We start from the raw sequence: 21761 nt of genomic DNA, 5'->3' as shown, positions 1-21761 counted from the left end.
ATAGAAGCTTTTACTAATTCCATTTCCCAAAAGCACATCTAAAGGCATCAATTAAAAAAAATAAAAAAGCTACTACTTATGGTTATTTTACTTAGTGGCAGGTCCAGAATTTCCAGAGAGCTGGAGCTAGAGAAGTAACCTGTCGGAAGGAGGGCTTGGCGATGCTTCGGCCTGGTACTACATTAAGTCAGAAAATACTAACTGTCCGCATCAAAAAATCAAGGGAAAGAAATTTCAGGGAAATATTTCCCCTCCCCTTCAGGACCACCACTGCTAGACTGTTGTAGGCATTGCACCAAACCTGTTACCTAATCTTTCAATCCTCCTTTCTCTCTTTTTAAAATTTTAATCAACAGACTTTGCTTTTAGAGCAGTTTTAGGTTCGCAGCAAAACTGAGCAGAAAGTACAAAGAGCTTCCATATAACTCCTTGTCCCCACATATGTATAACCTCCTCCACTATCAACATCCTCTTAATAAACTTATTAGGTAATGAGGAGACTGAGGCTAGATGGGATCTGCTCAGTCAGGATCACAGATCACTGCACCTCTCATCTGTAGTCCCACAGCTCTCCTGGCTCATATCTTTCCAGACTTTCTCATTGCTCATCTGGATATAGGATACATTTACATGCTTCTCTTTTATTGTACTGCTAGCTCTTCAATGGTAGGGTTTGTGTCATTCATTTCTGTATCCCTATAGCTAACAACGGGTAAATGTTTTGTTGAATTAAGCATACGAAAAAAAGTGGGTGAGAATAGCATCAAGAAAGCCAACAGGAGACACAGTGTCAAGAAACGGATGGGTAATAGTGTTAAATGCTACGGGGAGCCACCAGCACATCGGAAGTCATCGCTGACATTGAACTGATATTCCTTACTCACTTACTGAACGCCTGCTACATGCACGGCAATGTGTTAAGCACAGCGAACATGAAAATATAAAATTTGGGACACGTCAAAAGACTGTCGGGGAAGCAGTCATAGCTACATTCTTGATCAGGAGAGCAAATCAGAGAGTCAGGCCTGCAATTGCCTACACAGGTAATTTGGCTCGAGTAGATCCGAAGTCAACTGAAAAGGGTCACAGCTTATCTCTTAATAAAACTTCTGATGGGCGGAACGAGGGGAAAAGGGGCCAAAGCACCTCGGCACCGGTGATGCCAGCAGGTGGCCAGGCAAGTGGGCTCTCTCCGGAGTCTCTCGCCCCCTAAGCGGGGTCGGGGCTGCCGCCAGCTGCCAGTCTGGGGCGGGAAAAGGCAGACACTTACCTCTGAAGGCACCTCTACGGCCGTGGCCCAAAGGGGCCGGGGATTCCTTCGCGAGGCCCCACGCCGTGGGATTGATCAGAAGAAACCCGGGATCAGACCGGTAGGGACGACGCCACAGACCGACTTTCCAAACTACAAAACGCGAGCCAGAGCCCAGCACTGCGACGCCAACTCCCACCAGCTGGAAGTCCGACGACTGCCACCGAACCTTCCGCCCAATGAGGAAACGTCACCACTCGGTGTAGTCCATCCTTTCAAGACGAGGATGCACTTCCGCTTCCGGGGCACCCGCCGCGTTCCTTCACTGCGTGGAAGGGGTATATTGAGATGTTCCTTTACTCCCGCTGACTTTAGACTTTCGTTTTCTATCGCTCAACAACGGCGGCAGCAAAGTTGTTAAAATAGGAGGCGACCTCAGGAAAGAAGTCCGGCCTCGAGGAGCCGCCTTAAGAAAAAGTGACTAAGCTGAGCAATGCTATTTGAGGGGAATGGTGAGAGCTGAGGGCGCGCTGAAGTGTAGGAATTCCTCGCGCTCTAGAGAACTCCGAGAGGGGGCGGGGCTTAGGGCGTCCGCAGCCTGGGGAGGCGGTCAGTTGTCGCTACCGGTCTCCGCTTGCGCGTGCGCGGTGCGCACCTTCCCAGCGCTGCTTTCTGCTGCAACATGGAATTAAGCGCCGCGCGGCAAGCAATACTGCAACTGCTTCATACCGTGGCTCCGGCCGACCGCCCAGCGCTGCTCGAGTGGATGCGAACTTCCCGTAAGCGATCAGAGCCAGAGAAGGCAGGCGGTTGGGCAAGGATATGCTCTGGGGACTGACTTTGGGGACTTAGGGTGAGGCCAGAGCCACTCATGGCGGGGTCTCTAACTCTGCTACGGGTCAGGTGGAAGAGGGCACATCTCATATCTTGGCAGGTTGAGAGCCCAGTTGGGATCAGGTGCACGAAGATTAAGTGCAGGCCCTGGGTTGTTTGTGATTGCGCTGCAGACTTCAGACAAGCCGCTAGAGGCTCCTCGTGCCTAACCCTTTTTCTGAAGGAGAAAGAGGAGGCAGGTAGCCTTCACCCCCACTCCCCCATTACACCCACAAACTTGTGACAACCAGTAGCGTGCTACCCAAGAAAGCACTTTATAAGGGAAGTTTTAGGCTGCAGAACTGAAAGTTTCACCCTGCAAGTAAAATCACCTGTAGTTAGTGAATTTATTTTTTCAATTGTAATAGGGGAGGGGAGAGAAAAGGGAAAAAGACTTTGATTTTAAACTGTTAACAAAACTAGTAACTAATATTATAAAGCACAAGTTAGCGCTCTCCGTCCCCGGAGCACGTGGTGCCTTTCCCTTCCTTTCCACCGCACCCCCCCTCCTCCCTTCCCCGCTTACCTTTAGCTTCCTCACTCCCAAGCTCCAAGGACTCTTCCTTTACTTCCATAACTTGTTTCCTAAGCCCAATTCTTTGAGGAATTACTTTTTCTACCTCTGATTTACCCAATAAATGTTCTCTTACAAAAATAAAAAACACAAGTCAGAATCGAGGAAATGTTATAATTAGGTCTAGTTATTGAACAGTGGGATGATCATTTTACGCAAAGTAAAGCCTGGTGAAGGCACAAGAAAATAGAGTATTGCTTGTTTGGGAAGTAAGCCAAATCATACTATGCCTAAACACTGATTCCCGTGTTTATTTTCATTCAGATTCATGACTTGAAATAACTGTTTGTTAATGACTCCCAATTTTAGACTTTCAACCCTTACTTCTACCTGGAATTCTGGTTAGAGTCAATCAGTGGGTTTGGATATTATTATTATTACACATTTGGGGAGGTCATTTTAGATAAGATGCCAAATTACAATGAACTTGGACATCTGATAGTAAGATTTTAGACTGGAAAGGAGTGAAAACCAGAGACTTAGCTTCATATTTATACCCACATACACGATTCAAGATAGGAATTTCCAAAATGTGCTGAGACTCCTGTCACTTTATTTAAACCCTGTATTGCCAGTTTTATTCATCATATCCCCTTCTTTACAAAACACTGCCAATTTCCACTTGTTTGTGTGTTGTTTTTTCCTACATTCCTAAACACAAGATCTTCCATTCCAAAAGCTCTTGAGTGCCTACAAAAAGGTCACCTATGCCTGGTTTTGGCCATTGCACATATGCTAAAAAATCCTTGCCATAGATTTCAGTTCTTTGGAGCCATTTGAAGTCTAAATCTCTAGTTTTAGAGGCATCAAATGAGACTCCATTTTTCAAAATCAGAAAAATTCCAAATCATGTTTTAGAAGATAATTTTGTAAACAAGAAGACCCAATTACACTGGCTAAAGAATACATTTTTACTTTTTTTAAAAAAAAATACGTTTTTTATTGATTTCAGAGATAAGGGAGGGAGAGAGGAACATCAGTGATCAGAGAGAATCACCAATCGGCTGCCTCCTGCAGGCCCCCTTACTGGGAATCAAGCCCGCAACTGGGCATGTGCCCTTGACTGGAATCGAACCCGGGGACCCTTTAGTCCGCAGGTTGACGCTCTATCCATTGAGCCAAACCAGTCAGGGCCATTTTTACTTTTTTTAAAGGTACTTTCGTTGCCTTTCTCCAGCAGGCCCTGTAGTCAAAGAAGTTCAATCAGTTTGTTAAAAAATTAGAAAACTCCCTGAGTTTCTGAAGAATGTTTATTAACATGAATATTTTAAAATATTTCTTTATTTTTCAATTAGAGTGGACATTCAATATTATATTAGTTTCAGATGTACTACCAGTAATTAGACATTTACATAAGAAGTGTTCACCCCATTAAATCTAGTGCTAATCTGAATACCATACATAACTGTTATATTATTGACTATTAGAGGCCTGGTGCACGAATTCGTTCACGGGTGGGGTCCCTTGATGTGGCCTGTGGGGATTGGGCTGAAACTGGCAGTTCAGTGCTATCTGCTACTCCCACTCATCCCAGCCCCTCTGTGCCTGCTAGGGGCTCACACCCAGTCAGTCCTGATCGGGAGATGCTCGTGCCGCCGCAGCAGCACTTGCCAACCATGAGCCCTGCATCTGGTGCCCATCCTAAAGGGGTGGCAGGAGGCCGGGATACGATTAGCCCTCTGGGCGGGCAGTGAGATACCCTTGCCGCCCAGGATCTGGATCTGTCCCACCGACGTTCGGCCAGTTGTCAGGAGCCACCTGGTGGATGCTTTTATATTGTTTCTTCCTTGCAGATTGTCTAGGGAGGGGGAGTGGCTCTGATGTCCGAGGCTGACTTCCAGGAGGCCAGTGGCCCTGTCAGGATATTGCCGGCAGCGCTGGTCCATCGGTGCCTGGCCTGTTCTCCAGAGATTGGACCTGCAGGACTACTGAGGGAGTGAGTGGCTGCCATTGGACTGGTGGCCATTGGGATGGGTTGGTCAGCTGAGCAGCACTCCCACTGTGGGAGTGCACTGACCACCATGGGGCAGCCTCCTGTGTTGACCGTCTTCCCCCTGGTGGTCAGTGCGCATCGTAGTGACCGGTTGTTCGGTCACTTAGGCTTTTATATATATAGATATTCCTCATCTATATTTTACATTCCCAGGACTACCAATTTGTTCTTAATCCCTTCACCTTATCACCCATAATCCCTTCCCCCTCTCATCTGGCAACTATGAAAATGTTCTTTGTATCTATGAGTCTGTTTCTGTCCTGCTGTTCATTTATTGTGTTTTTTAGATTCCACATATAAGTGAAATCATATGGCATTTGTCTTTCTCTGTCTTATTTCACTCAGCACAATACCCTCTAGGCCAGGGGTGGGCAAACTTTTTGACTCGAGGGCCACAATGGGTTCTTCAACTGGACTGGAGGGCCGGAACAAAAGCATGGATGGAGTGTTTGTGTGAACTAATATAAATTCAAAGTAAACATCATTACATAAAAGGGTACGGTCTTTTTTTTTTTTTAGTTTTATTCATTTCAAATGGGCCGAATCCGGCCCGCGGGCCGTAGTTTGCCCATGGCTGCTCTAGGCCCATCCATGCTATTGCAGATGGCAAGATTCCATTCTTTTTTTATAGCTGAGTCATTTTCCATTGTACATATTTACCACATCCTCATTCATATATTGATGGACACTTAGGTTGCTTCTATATCTTATAAATAATGCTGTAGTGAACATATGCATGTATACAGGGTTGGGCAGGAGTAGATTTACATTTGTTCATGTGGAAAATAATACAATCTATATAATAAAAGCCTAAGCGACCATTATGGCCGAACGACCAAAACGACTGGTGACTATGCTGTGCACTGACCACCCGGAGGCAGATGCTCAATGCAGAGGCTGCTCCCTGGTGGTCAGTGCACTTCCACAGGGGGAGTGCTGCTCAGCCAGAAGCCAGGCTTATGGCTAGCAAGTGCAGTGGGGGTGGTGGGAGCCTCTCCTGCCTCTGCGGCAGTGCTAAGGAGCAGGGAGCAGGCGGGTGGTAAGGAGTGAGGGGTCCAGGACTGCGAGAGGGCGCAGGCTGGGCTGAGGGACCCCTCCTCCCCAGTGCAAGAATTTTGTGCACTGGGCCTCTAGTAGTTAATAAATAGTAATGCAAGAATAAACTTTGTTTCACCTACTCACAACTGTAAACCTCCGTTTGCCCCCACACTCTGTCTTTTCAATTTAATGTTTTGGGTTTCTTCGGATAAATACCCAGAAGAGGAATTGCTGGGTCCATCTTTATCTCTTATTGTAGCCTTTGTTTTAAAATATATTTTGTCTTGGCCCTCGCCAGTTTGGCTCAGTGGATAGAGTGCCAGTCGGCCTGCAGACTAAAAGGTCCTGGGTTCAGTTCCACTCAAGGGCACGTACCTTGGTTGTAGGCTCCATCCCGGCCCCCAGGGCCGCTTGCAGGAGGCAACCAATTGATACGTCTGTTACATCAATGTTCCTCTCTCAGTATCTCTCCCCCTGCCTTCTACTCTCTCTAAAAATCAATGAAAAAATATCCTCAGGTGAGGATTAAAAAAAATAAAGTATATTTTGTCTGGTATATGTATTGCTAGCCCAGCCTTTTTTTATTTTTCATTTCCATTTTCATGAACTATCTTTTTCCATCCCTTTACTTTCAGTCTGCATATGTATTTCAATCTGAAGTGAGTCTCTTATAGATAGCATATAAGGGTCTTGCTTTGGTCTCCTTTCAGCCATATGATTTCTTTTGATTGGAGCATTTAATCCATTTACATTTAAAGTAATTGTTGATAGCCCTAACCGGTTTGGCTCAGTGGATAGAGCAGAATTAAGGGTCCCAGGTTCAATCCCAGTCAAGGGCATGTACCTTGGTTGCGGGTGCATCCCCGGTAGGGAGTGTGCAGGAGGCAGCTGATCGATGTTTCTAACTCACTCTCCCTCTCCCTTCCTCTCTGTAAAAACTCAATAAAATATATTTTTAAAAAAAGTAATTGTTGATAGATATGTAGTTGCCATTTTATTATTCATATTTTTATATTTTTTCCCTTTCTTAAAGAAGTTCCTTTTTTTAAAAAAAAAAAATCTTGCATGGCATCTTGCTACTTTTTTTTTTTTTTATTTTTTGTTAATCCTCACCTGAGGATATTTTCCCATTGATTTTTAGAGTGGAAGGGAGGGGGAGAGACAGTGAAAGAGAAACATCAATGTGAGAAAGACACATTGATTGGTTGCCTCCTGCACATGCCTGACCAGGGCCAGAGATGGAGCCTGCAACCAAGGTATGTGCCCTTGACCAGAATCAAACCTGCGACCCTCCAGTTGGAGGGTCAATGCTCTGTCCTCTAAGCCAAACCAGCCAGGGCTTAAAGAAGTTCCTTTAACATTTCTTGTAATACTGGTTTGATGGTGATGAATTCCTTTAACTTCTTCTTGTCTGGGAAGCTCTTTGTCTCTCCTTTGATTTTAAATGATAGCTTTGCAAGGTAGAGTAATCTTGGTTGTAGGTTCTTGCTTTTCATCACTTTGAATATTTCATGTTAATCCCATCTGCCTGCAAAGTTTCTGTTAAGAAATCAGCTGACAGTCTTATGGGAGCTCCCTTGTAGGTAGTTAAGTGCTTTTCTCTTGCCACTTTTTTTTTCTCTTTGTCTTTAACCTTTTGCATTTTAATAATGATGTGTGTTGGTGTGGGCCTCTTTGGATTTATCTTTGGGACTGTCTGCACTTCCTTAACTTGTATATCTATTTCCTTCACTGGGTTAGGAAAAATTTTTTTTTCCTCATTATTTTTTTCAAATAGGTTTTCAGTTCCTTGTTGTATCTCTTCTCTTAGCACCCCCGTGATGCAAATGTTGGTATGCTTGACGTTCTCCCAGAGTCTCCTTAAATGATGCTTTAAAATATTATATATTTGCTGTTATGATTGGATATTTTCTGCTTCTTCATCTTTTTTATTTTTAAATTTATCTTTATTGTTGAATGTATTACAGATGTCACCTCCCCCCCCCCGCCCCCCCATTGATTGCCTCCTCCCTACTCCCGCCCCCTCCCCAGGCTTTCACCTCACTAGTGTCTGCCTCCATGGGTTATGCATATATGCATATCAATTCTTTGGTTACTCTCTTCCTGCCGCCCCCTCCCATTCCCTCTGAGAATTGTTACTCTGTTGCATGCTTCCATGCCTCTGGATCTATTTTGTTTGTCATTTTATTTTGTTCATTAGATTCCACATATAAGTGAGATCATATAGTATTTGTCTTTCTCTGACTGGCTTATTTCACTTAGCATAATACTCTGCAGGTCCCTCCATGTTGTCTCAAATGGTAAGAGATCCTTGTTTTTTACAGCAACATAGCATTCCATTGTATAAAGGTACTGTGGCTTTTTAACCCACTCATGTACTGATGGTCACTTGGGCTATTTCCAGATCTTAGCTATTATAAATAACCCTGCTATGAAAATAGGGGTGTATATTTTCTTTTTTACTGTTGTTTCAGGCTTTTTAGGATATATTCCTAGAAGTGGGATCACTGGGTCAAATGGCAGTTTTTTACTGATTTCAGAGAGGAAAGGAGAGGGAGAGAGAGAGAGAAAATATCAATGATGAGAGAGAATCATTGATCGGCTGCCTCCTGCATGCTCCACCCTGGGGATCGAGCCTGCAACCTGGGCATGTGCCCTAACCTGGTATTGAACCACGACCTGCTGGTTCATAGGTCTACACTCAATACTGAGCCATGCCGGTTGGGCATGGCAGTTCTATTTTTAATTTTTGGAGAAAACTCCACACTCTTTTCCATAGTGATTGTACCAGTCTGCATTCTCACGAGCAGTATACTAGGGTTCCCTTTTCTTCACATTCTCACCAGCACTTGTTGTTTGTTGATTTATTAATGGTAGCCATTCTAGCAGGTGTGAGGTGGTACCACACTGTCGTTATATTTTGCATCTCTCATTCAATTGATGATGAGTGATTTTGAGCATTTTTTCGTATGTCTCTTGGCCATTTGCATGTCCTCTTTGCATATCTATTGAGGTCCTCTGCCCATTTGTTAATTGGGTTGTTTGTCTTTCCTTGGTTCACCTGTATGAGTACTTTATATATTTTTGAATTAACCCCTTATTAGGTGTATCATTGGTGAATATGTTCTCCCATACAGTGGGCTCCTTTTTCAGTTTGATGCTGGTTTCTTTTCTGTGCAGAAGCTATTTATTTTGATGTAGTCTCATTTGTTTATTTTCTCCTTTGTTTACCTTGCCCTAGGAGATGTATTGGCAAACATTGCTACTAGAGATGTCTGAGATTTTGCTGCCTATGGTCTCTCTAGGATTTTTATGGTTTCATGACTTACATTTAAGTCTTTTATCCATTTTGAATTTGTTGTGTATGGTGTAAGTTGGTAAGTCTATTTTCATTTTTTTTTTTTTGCATGTACCTTTCAGTTTTCTCAGTACCATTTACTGAAGAGACTGTCTTTACTCCATTGTATGCTCTTGCTGCCTTTGTCAAATATTAATTGAGCGTAATGGCTTGGGTTGATTTCTGGGGTCTCTGTTCTGTTCCATTGATCTACAAATGCCTGTTCTTATGACAGTACCAGGTCGTTGTAATTACAGTGGCTTTGTAATATAGCTTGATATCCGGTATTGTGATCCCTCCAACTTTGTTCTCCTTTCTCAAGATTTCTGTGGCTATTTAGGATCTTGTTTTGTTCCATATAAATTTTTGCAGTGTTTGTTGTAGATCTGTGAAATATGCCGTTGGTATTTTTATAGGGATTGCATGGCATCTATGGATTGCTTTGGGTGGGTAGTATGGACATTTTAATGATGTTAATTCTACCAATGCATGAACACATATATTCTTTTTTGTTTAAAAAGTATGTTTTTATTGATTTTAGAGAGAGAGGAAAGGAGAGAGAAATAGAAACATTGAAGAGAGAGAAACATCAACATTGATTGGCTGCCTCCTGGGTACCAAACCTGTGACCCAGGCTTAAGTTTCTTAAAGTTTTTGTAACAATGGTAAATGGGCTTTTTTAAAAAAAATTCTCTTCCTGAGATATATATTTATAAAAGCCTAATATGCAAATTGTTCCCTCGGGAGTTTGACTGGGAGACTGGGAGTTCGCTCGGTTTGAGGTGCACTGACAACCAGAGAGCGGTGTGGAACGAAGGAAGGCCCTAGCCAGCAGCCGGGGAAGGCAGGCCCTGGCCAGCAGCCAGAAGAGAGGCCCTGGCTGACAGCTGGAAGGCCCCAATCGGCCCTCATTGCCGGCCAGGCCTAGGGATCCTACCTGTGCACGAATTTCATATACCGGGCTTCTAGTTGATGTATAAGTGCCATTGATTTCTGGGTGTTAATTTTGTATCCTGCCACATCTTGGAATTCATTTATTAAATCTGGTGGTTTTTTGGTGGAGTCTTTAGTGTTTTCTATGTACAATATCAGGTCATCTGAGAATAATGACAGTTAAATATCTTCCTTTCCAATTTGGATGTCTTTTATTTTTTCTTGTCTGATCACTCTGGCTAGGACTCCCAGTACTATACAGACAGTCCTTGGGTTATGTTGGACTTGACGTATATCGTTTCGTGGTCACGTCCCATTTAGTTATAAAAAAAAAAAAAGTTCCATCATTTCAACGCATGTACATATGTGCTTTGTTTTTTATTATTTATTTACCACAAGTAAAGGTTAGCAATTGTTATCTTTCTTTTAAATTTTTTTTTACTGTTTCACTTCATTACTGCTGTGTATGTGCTCCATGTGAGGACGTAGGTGCTTATGTAGGTGGGTTCTGACTTATGGCGAAAATTGCATTACATCGTGCCATAGGAACGGATCTCCGACGTAACCCTAGGACCTACTGTATTGATAAAAGTGGTGAAAGCAGACAACCGTGTCTTGTTCCTGTTCTTAGGGGAAATGGTTATAGTTTTTACCCATTGAGTATGATGTTGGCTGTAGGTTTGCCCTGTAAGGCATTTATTATGTTGAGGTGTGTATGATTCTTCTATATCCACTTTGCTGAGAGTTTTTTTTTCTTCAAAAATGGGTGTTGAAAAAAAAAATGGGTGTTGGACTTTGTCTAAATGCTCTTTTTGCATCTATTAATATGATCATTTGATTTTGATTTTTCAATTTGATTACGTGATGTATCACATTTATTGATTTGCAAATATTATATCAGCCTTGCAATCCTGAAATCATGATATTTGATCTTTTTAATATAATGCTTGATCCAATTTGCTAATATTTTGTTGAGGATTTTAGCATCTATGTTCATCAGGGTATTGGACTGTAATTCTCTTTCTTTGTAGTGTCTTTATCTGGTTTTGGACTTAGGATAATGCTGGCCTCATAAAAAGAGCTTAGAAGTGTTCCTTCCTTTTCAATTTTTTTGGAATAGTTTGAGGAAGATAGGTGTTACTTCTTTGAATATTTGGTAAAACTTCACTGTGGAGCCATTCGGGCCAGGGCTTTTATTTCCTGGGAGGTTTTTTGTTGTTGTTTTGGTTTTAATTTACCTTTATTGTTGAAAGTATAACAGATGTCCCCTCTTCCGTCCCTTTCCCCCCCATTTACACCTTCCACCTCACTTCTGTCCCCTCTCCTGGCCTTCCCTGCACTATTGTCTATGAGCTATGCATATATGCAGATATGTTCATTGACTAATCTGGCCCCTGCTCCCCCCCCCTCTGAAATATGTCAGTCTATTGCATGCTTCCATGTCTCTTGATCTTTTTTGTTCATTTTATTTTGTTCATTAGATTCCAAGTATGAGTGAGATAATGTGATACTTGTCTTTCTTTGATTTTATTTTGCTTAGCATAGTACTCTCCAGGTCCCTCCATGCTGTCTTGAAGGGTAAGAGATCCTTCTTTTTTTTACAGCTGCATAAATATTCCATTGTGTAAGTGTACTAGTTTTCTAATCCTTTCATCTACTGATGGATACTTGGGCTGTTTCCAGATCTTAGCTATTGTAAATAACACTGCTATGAACATACGGGTGCATATTCCTTCTGATTGGTGTTTCTGGCTTCTTAGGGTATATTCCTAGAATCGAGATTACTGGGTTAAATGGCAGTTCCATTTTTAATTTTTGGAGGAAACTCTACACTGTTTTTCATAGTGGTTGTACCAGCTTGCATTCCTAACAGCAATGAACTAGGGTTCCCTTTTCTCCACATCCTTGCCAGCACTTGTTTGTTGATTTATTAATGGTAGCCATTCTGGCAGGTGTGAGGTGGTACCATATTGTCATTTTAATTTGCATTTCTCTGAAAATTAGTGACTTTAAACATTTTTTCATATGTCTCTTGGCCATTTGCATGTCCTCTTTGGAGAAGTGTCTATTTAGGTCCTCTGCCCATCTTGTAATAGGGTTCTTTGTCTTCCTTTTGTTGATTTCCTGGGAGTTTTTTAAAATTACTGCTTCAACTTCAACTGTTGTTATTGGACTATTCAGATTTTCTGATTCCTCCTGATTCAGTTTTAGAAGATTGTATTTTTCTAGGATTTTGTCCATTTTGTCCAGGTTGTCCTGCTTGTTGGCATATAGTTGTTCATAGTATTTTCTTAAAAACCTTTGTATTTCTGTGGTGTTAGTTGTTACTTCACAACTTTTGTTTCTGATTTTTTTATTTGGGTCCTTTCTCTTTGTTTCTTTTTTTTCTTTTTCTTTTCTCTTTTTTAAAGGTTTCTTTCTTTCTTTTTTTTATAATTAAATCCTTATTGTTCAGATTATTACAGTTGTTCCTCTTTTTTCCCCCCATAGCTCCCCTCCACCCAGTTCCCACCCCACCCTCTGCCCTTACCCCCCCCCCCCCACTGTCCTCATCCATAGGTGTACGATTTTTGTCCAGTCTCTGTCCGCACCCCTCACACCCCTTTCCCCCCTGAGAATAGTCAGTCCACTCCCTTTCTATGCCTCTGATTCTATTATATTCACCAGTTTATTCTGTTCATCAGATTATTTATTCACTTGATTTTTAGATTCACTTGTTGATAGATGTGTATTTGTTGTTCATAATTTGTATCTTTACCTTTTTCTTCTTCTTCCTCTTCTTTCCTTTCAGCATTTCATATAATACTCATTTGGTGGTGATGAACTCCTTTAGCTTTTTCTTATCTGTGAAGCTTTTTATCTGACCTTCAATTCTGAATGATAGCTTTGCTGGATAAAGTAATCTTGGTTGTAGGTTCTTGACATTCATCACTTTGAATATTTCTTGCCACTCCCTTCTGACCTGCAAAGTTTCTGTTGAGAAATCAGCTGACAGTCATATGGGTACTCCCTTGTAGGTAACTGACAGTTTTTCTCTTGCTGCTTTTAAGATTCTCTCTTTGTCTTTTGCCCTTGGCATTTTAATTATGATGTGTCTTGGTGTGGTCCTCTTTGGATTCCTTTTGTTTGGGGTTCTCTGCGCTTCCTGGAGTTGTAAGTCTATTTCTTTCACCAGGTAGGGAGAGTTTTCTGTCATTATTTCTTCAAATAGGTTTTCAATATCATGCTCTCTCTCTTCTTCTGGCACCCCTATAATTCAGATGTTGGTACGCTTGAAGTTGTCCCAGAGGCTCCTTACACTACTTCATATTTTTGGATTCTTTTTTCTTTTTGTTTTACTGGTTGGGTGATTTTTGCTTCTTCGTATTTCAAATCTTTGACTTGATTATTGGGATCCTCTAGTCTGCTGTTGGAACTCTGTATAATATTCTTTATTTCAGTCAGTGTATGCTTAATTTCTAGTTGGTCCTTTTTCATATCCTCGAGGGTCTCACTAGATTTTTTGAGGGTCTCACTAAATTTATCGGCGGTTTCTAGAGAATTCTTGAAAAACCTTAAAAGTGTGGTTTTGAACTCTATATCCTGTAGTTTGCTTTCCTCCATTTCTGTCATTTGTGACCTGTTTCTTTGTCTCCGCATTTTTTATGCTTCCCTGTGTTGATAGAGTGGCTTTCTGTGCTAGGTATCCTATAGGGCCTAGTGCAGGGGTGGGCAAACTTTTTGACTCGAGGGCCACAATGGGTTCTTAAACTGGACCGGAGGGCCGGAACAAAAGCATGGATGGAGTGTTTGTGTGAACTAATACATGTTAACACTGCTGCTGGTGAAGGAGCGGAGGGGAGAGCAAGAGAACCCTCTGCTCTTTCGGCTCCGCGGGCCGGATAGAACAGCCGAACGGGCCGGATCCGGCCCGCGAGCCGTAGTTTGCCCACGGCTGGCCTAGTGGCTCAGCCTCCCCAATTACGTGAGGTAGACACTCTTGGTGCACCCCTTTGTGGTCTTTGTGCACAGTCTTGTTGTAGTTAAGCCTTGATTCTTGTAGGTATCACTGGGAGGAATTGATCTCCAGGCCTATTGGCTGTGAGAATCAGCTGAGTCTGCAGTGGGAGAACTTCTGTGCTGGAGACACCCTTCTGGGGCAAGACTTACTTCAGTGGGTCTTTGGTGCTCACTGAGTCTGCCCCCTGAGTGTGTCTCTTATGGATCTGAGGAGTTGTACTCTGTGTGGTCAGAGTGAATCTTAATGCTATTTTTGTTTTGTTTTAAATATATTTTATTGATTTTTCACAGAGAGGAAGGGAGAGGGATAGAGAGTTAGAAACATGGATGAGAGAGAAACATCGATCAGCTGCCTCTTGCATACCCCCGACTGGGGATGTGCCCGCAACCAAGGTACATGCCCTTGGCCGGAATCAAACCCGGGACCTTTCAGTCCGCAGGGTGACGCTCTATCCGCTGAGCCAAACTGGTCAGGGCAATACTACTTTTGTTTTTCTAGAATTTATATTCAGCCTCCTCCTAGAAATACTTTGAAGCCCCAGCTTAGGTTATACTATATAGGTGAGGAAAGAAAAAAGAGCTAAAAGACTTTCCTTCCCACATCACTTCAGAGAACTAAGTAATAAATCTTTATAAATACCAGTGTTGCTCAAAGGGAAATTATGCAGAGAAAGAACGTTTTTATAGGGATACAGAGTGGTGTAGTGGAAAAGAGCAGTACCTTTATTTAGAGCAGTGGTTCTCAACCTTCCTAATGCCGCGACCCTTTAATACAGTTCCTCATGTTGTGGTGACCCCCAGCCATAAAATTATTTTAGTTGCTACTTCATAACTGTAATTTTGTTACTGTTATGAATCGTAATATAAATATCTGATATGCAGGATGTATTTAGGCGACCCCTGTGAAAGGGTCGTTCAACCCCCAAAGGGGTCGCAACCCACAGGTTGAGAACTGCTGATTTAGAGGCACAAAACCTAGGTTATTTCCTTGTGCTGCTATTGGCTTGCTTTGTAACTTTTCACTGATTTCTCCAGCTACCTGACTACAATCATAAAAGCTATTTTTTTCCTTTTTTGTTTCAGGAGATTTTGATGAGTTCACTCACGATAATAATGACAGTATGTTGAAAAGCATAGCAGAAGATCTTCGGAATTGCTTACCTCTAGAAACCATGCTTTCCTCAGAACATCTAGCCCTCCAAAAAGTAAGTACATTATTATTAATTTACTCTTAGTGCTACTTGAGGATTCTCCAGTTCTTCCCTAACCCCGTAGTCTCTTCAGACTTATAGTCCTGAATTCTGCTTTAAATAATTTTCATATAGTGCTTCAACCATGTTCCTGATTCTTTTGAGTCTCTAAGCCCTCTGGCTTCCCAGTATTTTTCACTCAACAGACATTTTTTTGAGGATATCTGTTTGCCAAGCACTCAACCTCCTTCCAAAATCACAATCCAACAGTAATCTGGTCCTGCCTGTATCACTGTCTTGATTTTCTCTTCCCTGTTTTATTTCCTTCACTTTTATCAATGGTGAAGTTTACGTCTTTGTTTCCTTCTCCTACATTTGCATTGTATAATTTTTGCTTGTTCTTCTATTTGTTTATTCCTAGAATTAGTTCTCATTTATCTTCTCCAAACAACCCCTCATTCAAGTCCCTTCAAATCCCAACTCCTATGGGATTACAAATGCTATACATATTGTTTCCTAAAGCAAAGCTAATGATAATAATGTCTTCTCCCACTGATTTGAAAATAGCAACCCTCCATATGGTTTTTTTAAGCAGAGGAACTAAATCCTGTACATTTTTAACAGTATTGTGCACGTTGTGAACAGTTAGCAAATCTTAGTAAACATCTGCTCATTCAAGTGGATTCTCAAAGGAGGAAAATAATGAGTAATATTAAAACTGAGAGAAATATCTAATATTGGATGTTATTGACAAAACAAACTTATTGGTATCATGGTATACCACAATACATAAAATGAGGAAAAAGTATTCATTGCATGTTAATGATCGACCCACAGTTCCATATGCTAAATTTCACACACTTTTTATTTTATTTTCTTTCCTTCTGGTCCTTGTGTTTGTTCATACATTTTATGTACTTGTAATATAGATTGTGTGTGTGTGTATGTGTGTGTGTGTGTGTGTGTGTGTGTGTGTGTAGATATAGATATAATTTTGTAAGTTTCCAAGCAGATAGGTTGATACTTTACCATAATCAAGGTAGAAGGAATCAGACAAAATTTTTTTCTTTGTAGCCACTTGCTGTTACCACTAGTATTAATAAAGGGCCATAATTTGTAAGCATGAAGGTTTACTAACATTATTATTTGAAAACTTTTCCTCTAAGCAAAGATTTCTTGCTAAGTATTTTGATGAGTAAGTCACTGACATGGAGTACTCAGAAGAGCTGGTATTAGTTTCCATTTTGACCCCTCTTACTAGCTACTGTCATTTCTTTGGAGAAATCTCTCTGGTTATCAGTTTCTATACTTGTAAAATATACTGCTTTGGATGGACAAGATGGTCTCAAAATACTCCTTTCAACTAAAATTGTATATATTTCTCATTGCCATGTTTTGCATAATTACAGGTCAAATAAAAAGTTGTCCACTAACAAAGTGACTCCCATTTGTGTAACTTCATTGAGATTCATTACCTGAATGAGCAGATGAAATCCATTAAAGAATTGGGTGACCATGCGAGATGGGCACTTCTAATCTGGATGGCAGAGTGTCTCTTTGACAAGCACACTCTGAGAGACAGTGATGAGAGTTCAGCCTTAGACTGGCTTCCCATAGCCACAGGGGTTACTTCCCTGGTCACCAAAGCAGTACATGCATGTTAGTGTTACCTTTATCTTTTTCTTATGTTCTTTCATTTGTATCCTTCCTTCAAATGAAGTAAATTGGTCCCCTCACACCCCCCAAAAGTCTCAGAAATAAAATGAAAGAAGGGCAGAGTTGCTGATGTAAGTGAAACTAGTCTTTCTGTGCCTTGTTGCTGGCAGAATTTTAGCATATGAACCACTGATGTTTTGCCTTATCCTATATAATAAAAGGCTAATATGCAAATAGACCGAACAGTAGAACAACCAAACAACCGAACAACTGGTCGCTATGATGTGCACTGATCACCAGGAGGCATGTGCAGAATATGGCAGGTGTCGGCCATGGTGGGATGGTGGAGCAGTTGAGCGGGGGTGCCAGACCAAGGTGGGGCGGCAGTCACTGTCATCAGGGCAAGTCTCTAGTGATTACTGGAAATTCTTTGCTCCTGTGCACTGGGGTCCCACCTGGCACTGGCACTGGCTGCTGGCACCAGCCCTGCTTGCACCTGCTACTGGCGCTGGAGCTGCCGCGCGCACCCACTGCCAACGCCCAGCACCGGCCCCGATCACTCGGCACCATCAGTGGGTGTGAGCGGCAGCTGCCAGCCCCGATCACCCCTCTGGGCTTCTCCACCTTCCCCTGCTCCTAAGGGGAGATTGGGGCTGGCAGCTGCCTCTCACACCCGCTGCCAGTGCCCTGCGGGTGCAAGTGGCGGATGCCGGCTCTGATCGCCCCTAAGGATTTCTCCACCTCCCCCTGCTCCTGAGGAGCAATCAGGGCAGCAGCTACCACTTGCACCTGCTGATGGCACTGGCCCTGCTTGCACCCGCTGCTGGCACCGGCGCCAATCACTTGGCGCCTTCAGTGGGTGAGAGCAGGGCCAGCGAGTCAGCGCGTGGGAGTGGCGGTGGCAGGAGCAGAACTGCAGGCAGACAGGGGACCAGGGAGCCACAGTGGGAGGGGCCAGGCAGGGGCATGGAGGATGGACCGAGACCCAGCCCTGTGCCCACCGCAGCCTCGCAGCCCACAGTTCCTTTCAAGTTGCATGAATTCGTGCACTGGGCCCTTAGTCTATATATATAAATGGCTAATATGCAAAGTGTCCCCTTGGGAGTTTGACTGGGAGTTCGATCACTCGCTATGACGTGTGCTGACCACCAGGGGGCAGCGTGAAACGAAGGAAGGCCCTGGCCTGCAGCCGGGGAAAGAAGGCCCCAATCAGCCCTGATCGCTGGCTAGGCCTAGGAACCCTACCCGTGCATGAATTTCGTGCACTGGGCCTCTAGTTTAGCAATAAAAAGAGACTTCTTTGTACTTTGTTTCTTTTGATGTGTTTCTTCTCTCCACCAGATCCAGCAGCAGCCAGAACCCACAGTTCATGTAGATGCATTCCTTTATGATGAAGATTCTATTGATTCATTATGTGAGGAAGGAAAAATGAGCAGAAACTATTGTGTGGTGTGTGGCTCATACCAGACAGCACCTTTAGGTCAGCACTCAAGTATGCAAACCTGATGACTTTGTGTGTACTTTTCCTTAAGTGTCTTGAGTATGCAAATTACTGACAGTCTTTCAATGTTTTCTGAAAGCAAAGGCCAACCTACAGCATAGCCATTACCAATTATTGCAGTTAGGGAGACTAAATGGAAATATTGTCTAGGAAGTCAGGGCATTTAATGTCTCCCAGAAGGGTATCTCTACTTTTCACAGTAACTGGTTGTTTTTTGTTTTTTTGGTTTAAAAAAATATATATTTATTGATTTTTTACAGAGAGGAAGGGAGAGGGATAGAGTTAGAAACATCGACGAGAGAGAAACATCGATCAGCTGCCTCCTGCACACTTCCACTGGGGATGTGACCGCAACCAAGGTACATGCCCTTGACCGGAATAGAACCTGGGACCCTTGAGTCCTCAGGCCGACGCTCTATCCACTGAGCCAAACCAGTTAGGGCTTACAGAAACTGTTTAATCACCAGTGACTTTGCAGGTCCAGAAACTAATCAGAAGTGACTAAGTACAAGGAAACTGACTCATCCTTTCCATACTCAACAGAAATTCACATATAAAGCATATGCAGATTTATTTACAAGAGAAATATAGTTATATTAGTTTAATATAGTCAAGGGGACCGAATGTTCTCCCTATGAAAACATCTACTTGAGAAGTATTGTTGGATGAGCAATATTGTTGGATGAACATGGACAAAGAGGACAATGATGGGTAATCTTGAGAAAGAGTTTATTCAGGCCATGATTTGACCTAGTAGAGCATCTCTAGTCCATAACAGGAAACCAACTCCAGTGACAGAAATTTTCCTGCATCTCTGCCCCTCAGATGCAGTACCTGTGTCCCAAATAGCAAGCTAGACTGACTCCATGCTGCTACAGTGTAGCTCTTCTGTTAATATATTCTTTGTTCAAACTGGATATGATTGTTTAGGCTGTTACTTTAGACATGCTATTTCAATCTCCCCACTACCTTAGGTTTATTGCTTAGAGTGCGCTATTCTCCAGGTGTGTTTCCTTGTTCTCATACTACTGACCCTAGATAATATCATTCTCAAAAGTTAACTGTTACCAAATTGGTAATATGTTGCTAATAAAAATATATTGTACCTGTATTATAATTGGGGTTAAACGTCCCTGATTTATTGATTTAAGGTTTATTTATTTATTTAAATTATATATATATGGGGACCCTTTAGTCCACAGGCCGATGCTCTATCCACTGAGCCTAACCAGCCAGAGCTAAGGTTATTTTTTAGGTGGTCCTTTATGGGGTAAAGTCCATTGGTTTCCATTGGAGGTAGTTGAAACTCAAATAGAGAAGGACTTAAGGACAATAGAGGGAAAACTAAAAAGTGAATTATAACTATAACAGCATATAAGACCTGATTTATCAAAATGTATAGAAGAGCTATGCTCAACAAATAAAAATTTGAAGAATAGAATTCATTTTCCCACAAAAATCAAGTTGTAAATAGTGACTGGGTATCCACACCCACCCAGATAACCATAATGAATCTGAAAAAGTTATCAGGATGTGGGACTCTCCTTCCCTTTTTGACAGGGCGCTTATCTAGCTGCTAATGATGACTCTGTAGCCCAGGGCAGAAGCACTAATGTGGCACAGATGGTAGTAAAGGTGAAGATCCTAGGGAGAGAAGAACTATGGTGGTCAAAGGCCCCCCGTTACTTCTGAGGTCCAGTCATACCCTTTATTTTCATCCAGCTGAGTAGCCTGTGTGCTTCCATTTTCTTTGCCGCAGTCTATTAGTTATGACCAAAGTTTCTTTCCTTCCGGACCATTATGTTACATAAAACATAATATATTAAGTTTTTAAGTTACCTCAGTTTCAGAAAGAAAGAAGGAAGGGAGGGAGGGAGGGAGGGAGGGAGGGGAAGGAAGGAAGGAAGGAAGGAAGGAAGGAAGGAAGGAAGGAAGGAAGGAAGGAAGGAAGGAGGGAGGGAGGGAGGGAGGGAGGGAGGGAGGGAGGGAGGGAGGAAGGGAGGAAGGGAGGAAGGGAGGGAGGAAAAACATACTCAGGCTCTCTCAGATATTTCATTATAGAAATAAAGGAGTGAGAAAATGGGGTAGGAGGCTAGAAGTTTATAGCAGTTAAACGAAGGGAAATGAGAACAGTGTTGGGAGCATCTTAACCTTCCACACTGCCCTCTTCTGCACTCAGGGCTGCCACATTGTGCACATCCTGAGTGGTCACTCATTTGGTCGTCCACAGTCTGTGCAGCAGCGTGTGGCAGTTCTGTGGTTGGCTCTGGGGTAAGGTGAGATGCCAGATGGAATGGGAGTTGGGAAGCAGTCCCAACAAACAGCAGGTCATGGGGCCGGGGGGGAGGTGGGGGGGAATGAGGGGCATAGGATAGGGACAGGCAGCTGAGTAGCTGTTCCCTTAGAGGTCTTTTAAAATGTCAGAGACTGCCCTAACCGGTTTGGCTCAGTGGATAGAGCGTCAGCCTGCGGACTCAAGGGTCCCAGGTTTGATTCCGGTCAAGGGCATGTACCTTGGTTGAGGGCACATCCCCAGTAGGGAGTGTGCAGGAGGCAGCTGATCCGATGTTTCTCTCTCATCGATGTTTCTAACTCTCTATCCCTCTCCCTTCCTCTCTAAAAAAATCAATAAAATATATTTAAAAAAAATAAAATAAAATGTCAGACTTTATGTTTATTCTTCTCCAATACAACTCAGAGTGAATGAGTGAAAAATTATCACATTAAGTTTTTCTAAATAACCTCTGACTGCCTTTCATTGAATAAGAAAATAAAAACGTGAAATATCCTATATAATAAAAGCCCAATATGCAGATTATCCCCTTGACAGGGAGTTCGACCAAGGGGTGGGGCCAGCTGGCCAACTATGGGAAGGTAGGCCCCGGCTGGCGTGCACTGGGCCTCTAGTTCTTTATAAATATAGGTGAAGATTTAGAAATACAGAATTGAATTGTTAGTACCCACGCAGAATTTGTTCATTTTGTTCTAATTCTGCAGGATTTATTTCTCATTCCTTCTCTGTCATGGAATTGAAGTTCATATACCATCACGTACTCCCTGATCTGTCGGGAAAGCTCTTGGTTGACGTCGGCTCCAGGCTTGGCACAGTCCTTTATGGGGTAAAGTCCAGCTTATGGACATACTCAACATTTGGAAAATACTTTCTTCTCCTGCTAACAACAGTTTTGCCTGCCACCATCCAAGGTGACAGCTTGGTTTTATTTATTAGAGTAACAATAATAAAATTAAAGTAGTATATTGAGTTTGGAATTTCAAAGGCCAGCTCTCTGATTTCCTTTATTAGTTTGTCTCTGTGACTCAGAGGAAGAAATATCAACAAAACAGAAGCAGGTAACCCTCAAACACTTTGCTGCTTTGTAGTCACCACTGCCCTTTAACCCTGTTTTCCTTGTACTTT

At 42.6% G+C, this 21761-nt stretch overlaps 2 protein-coding genes across 2 annotated transcripts in view; one reads left to right on the top strand and one right to left on the bottom strand.

The window, feature by feature from the left end:
- The window catches only part of SRP54 (signal recognition particle 54), a 57892-nt gene extending 56012 nt beyond the window's left edge, over window positions 1-1880 (bottom strand). Inside the window, exon 1 of the mRNA XM_081090124.1 lies at window positions 1271-1880. The gene's annotated coding sequence lies outside the window, so the exon portion shown is untranslated. The remainder of the gene's footprint in view (window positions 1-1270) is intronic.
- The window catches only part of LOC308518486 (uncharacterized protein), a 33448-nt gene continuing 13364 nt past the window's right edge, over window positions 1678-21761 (top strand). The window contains exons 1-4 of the mRNA XM_081090236.1: window positions 1678-2028; window positions 15080-15201; window positions 18184-18322; window positions 21341-21462. Coding sequence (XP_080946362.1) covers window positions 1932-2028; window positions 15080-15201; window positions 18184-18322; window positions 21341-21462 — 480 coding nt within the window. The 5' untranslated portion in view covers window positions 1678-1931. The remainder of the gene's footprint in view (window positions 2029-15079; window positions 15202-18183; window positions 18323-21340; window positions 21463-21761) is intronic.

Source organism: Myotis nattereri (assembly GCF_964212035.1).
Source record: "Myotis nattereri genome assembly, chromosome: 1".
Taxonomy (NCBI): Eukaryota; Metazoa; Chordata; class Mammalia; order Chiroptera; family Vespertilionidae; genus Myotis; species Myotis nattereri.
Note: the sequence above shows the minus strand (reverse complement) of the source record. Positions and strands in the feature narration are given on the sequence as shown.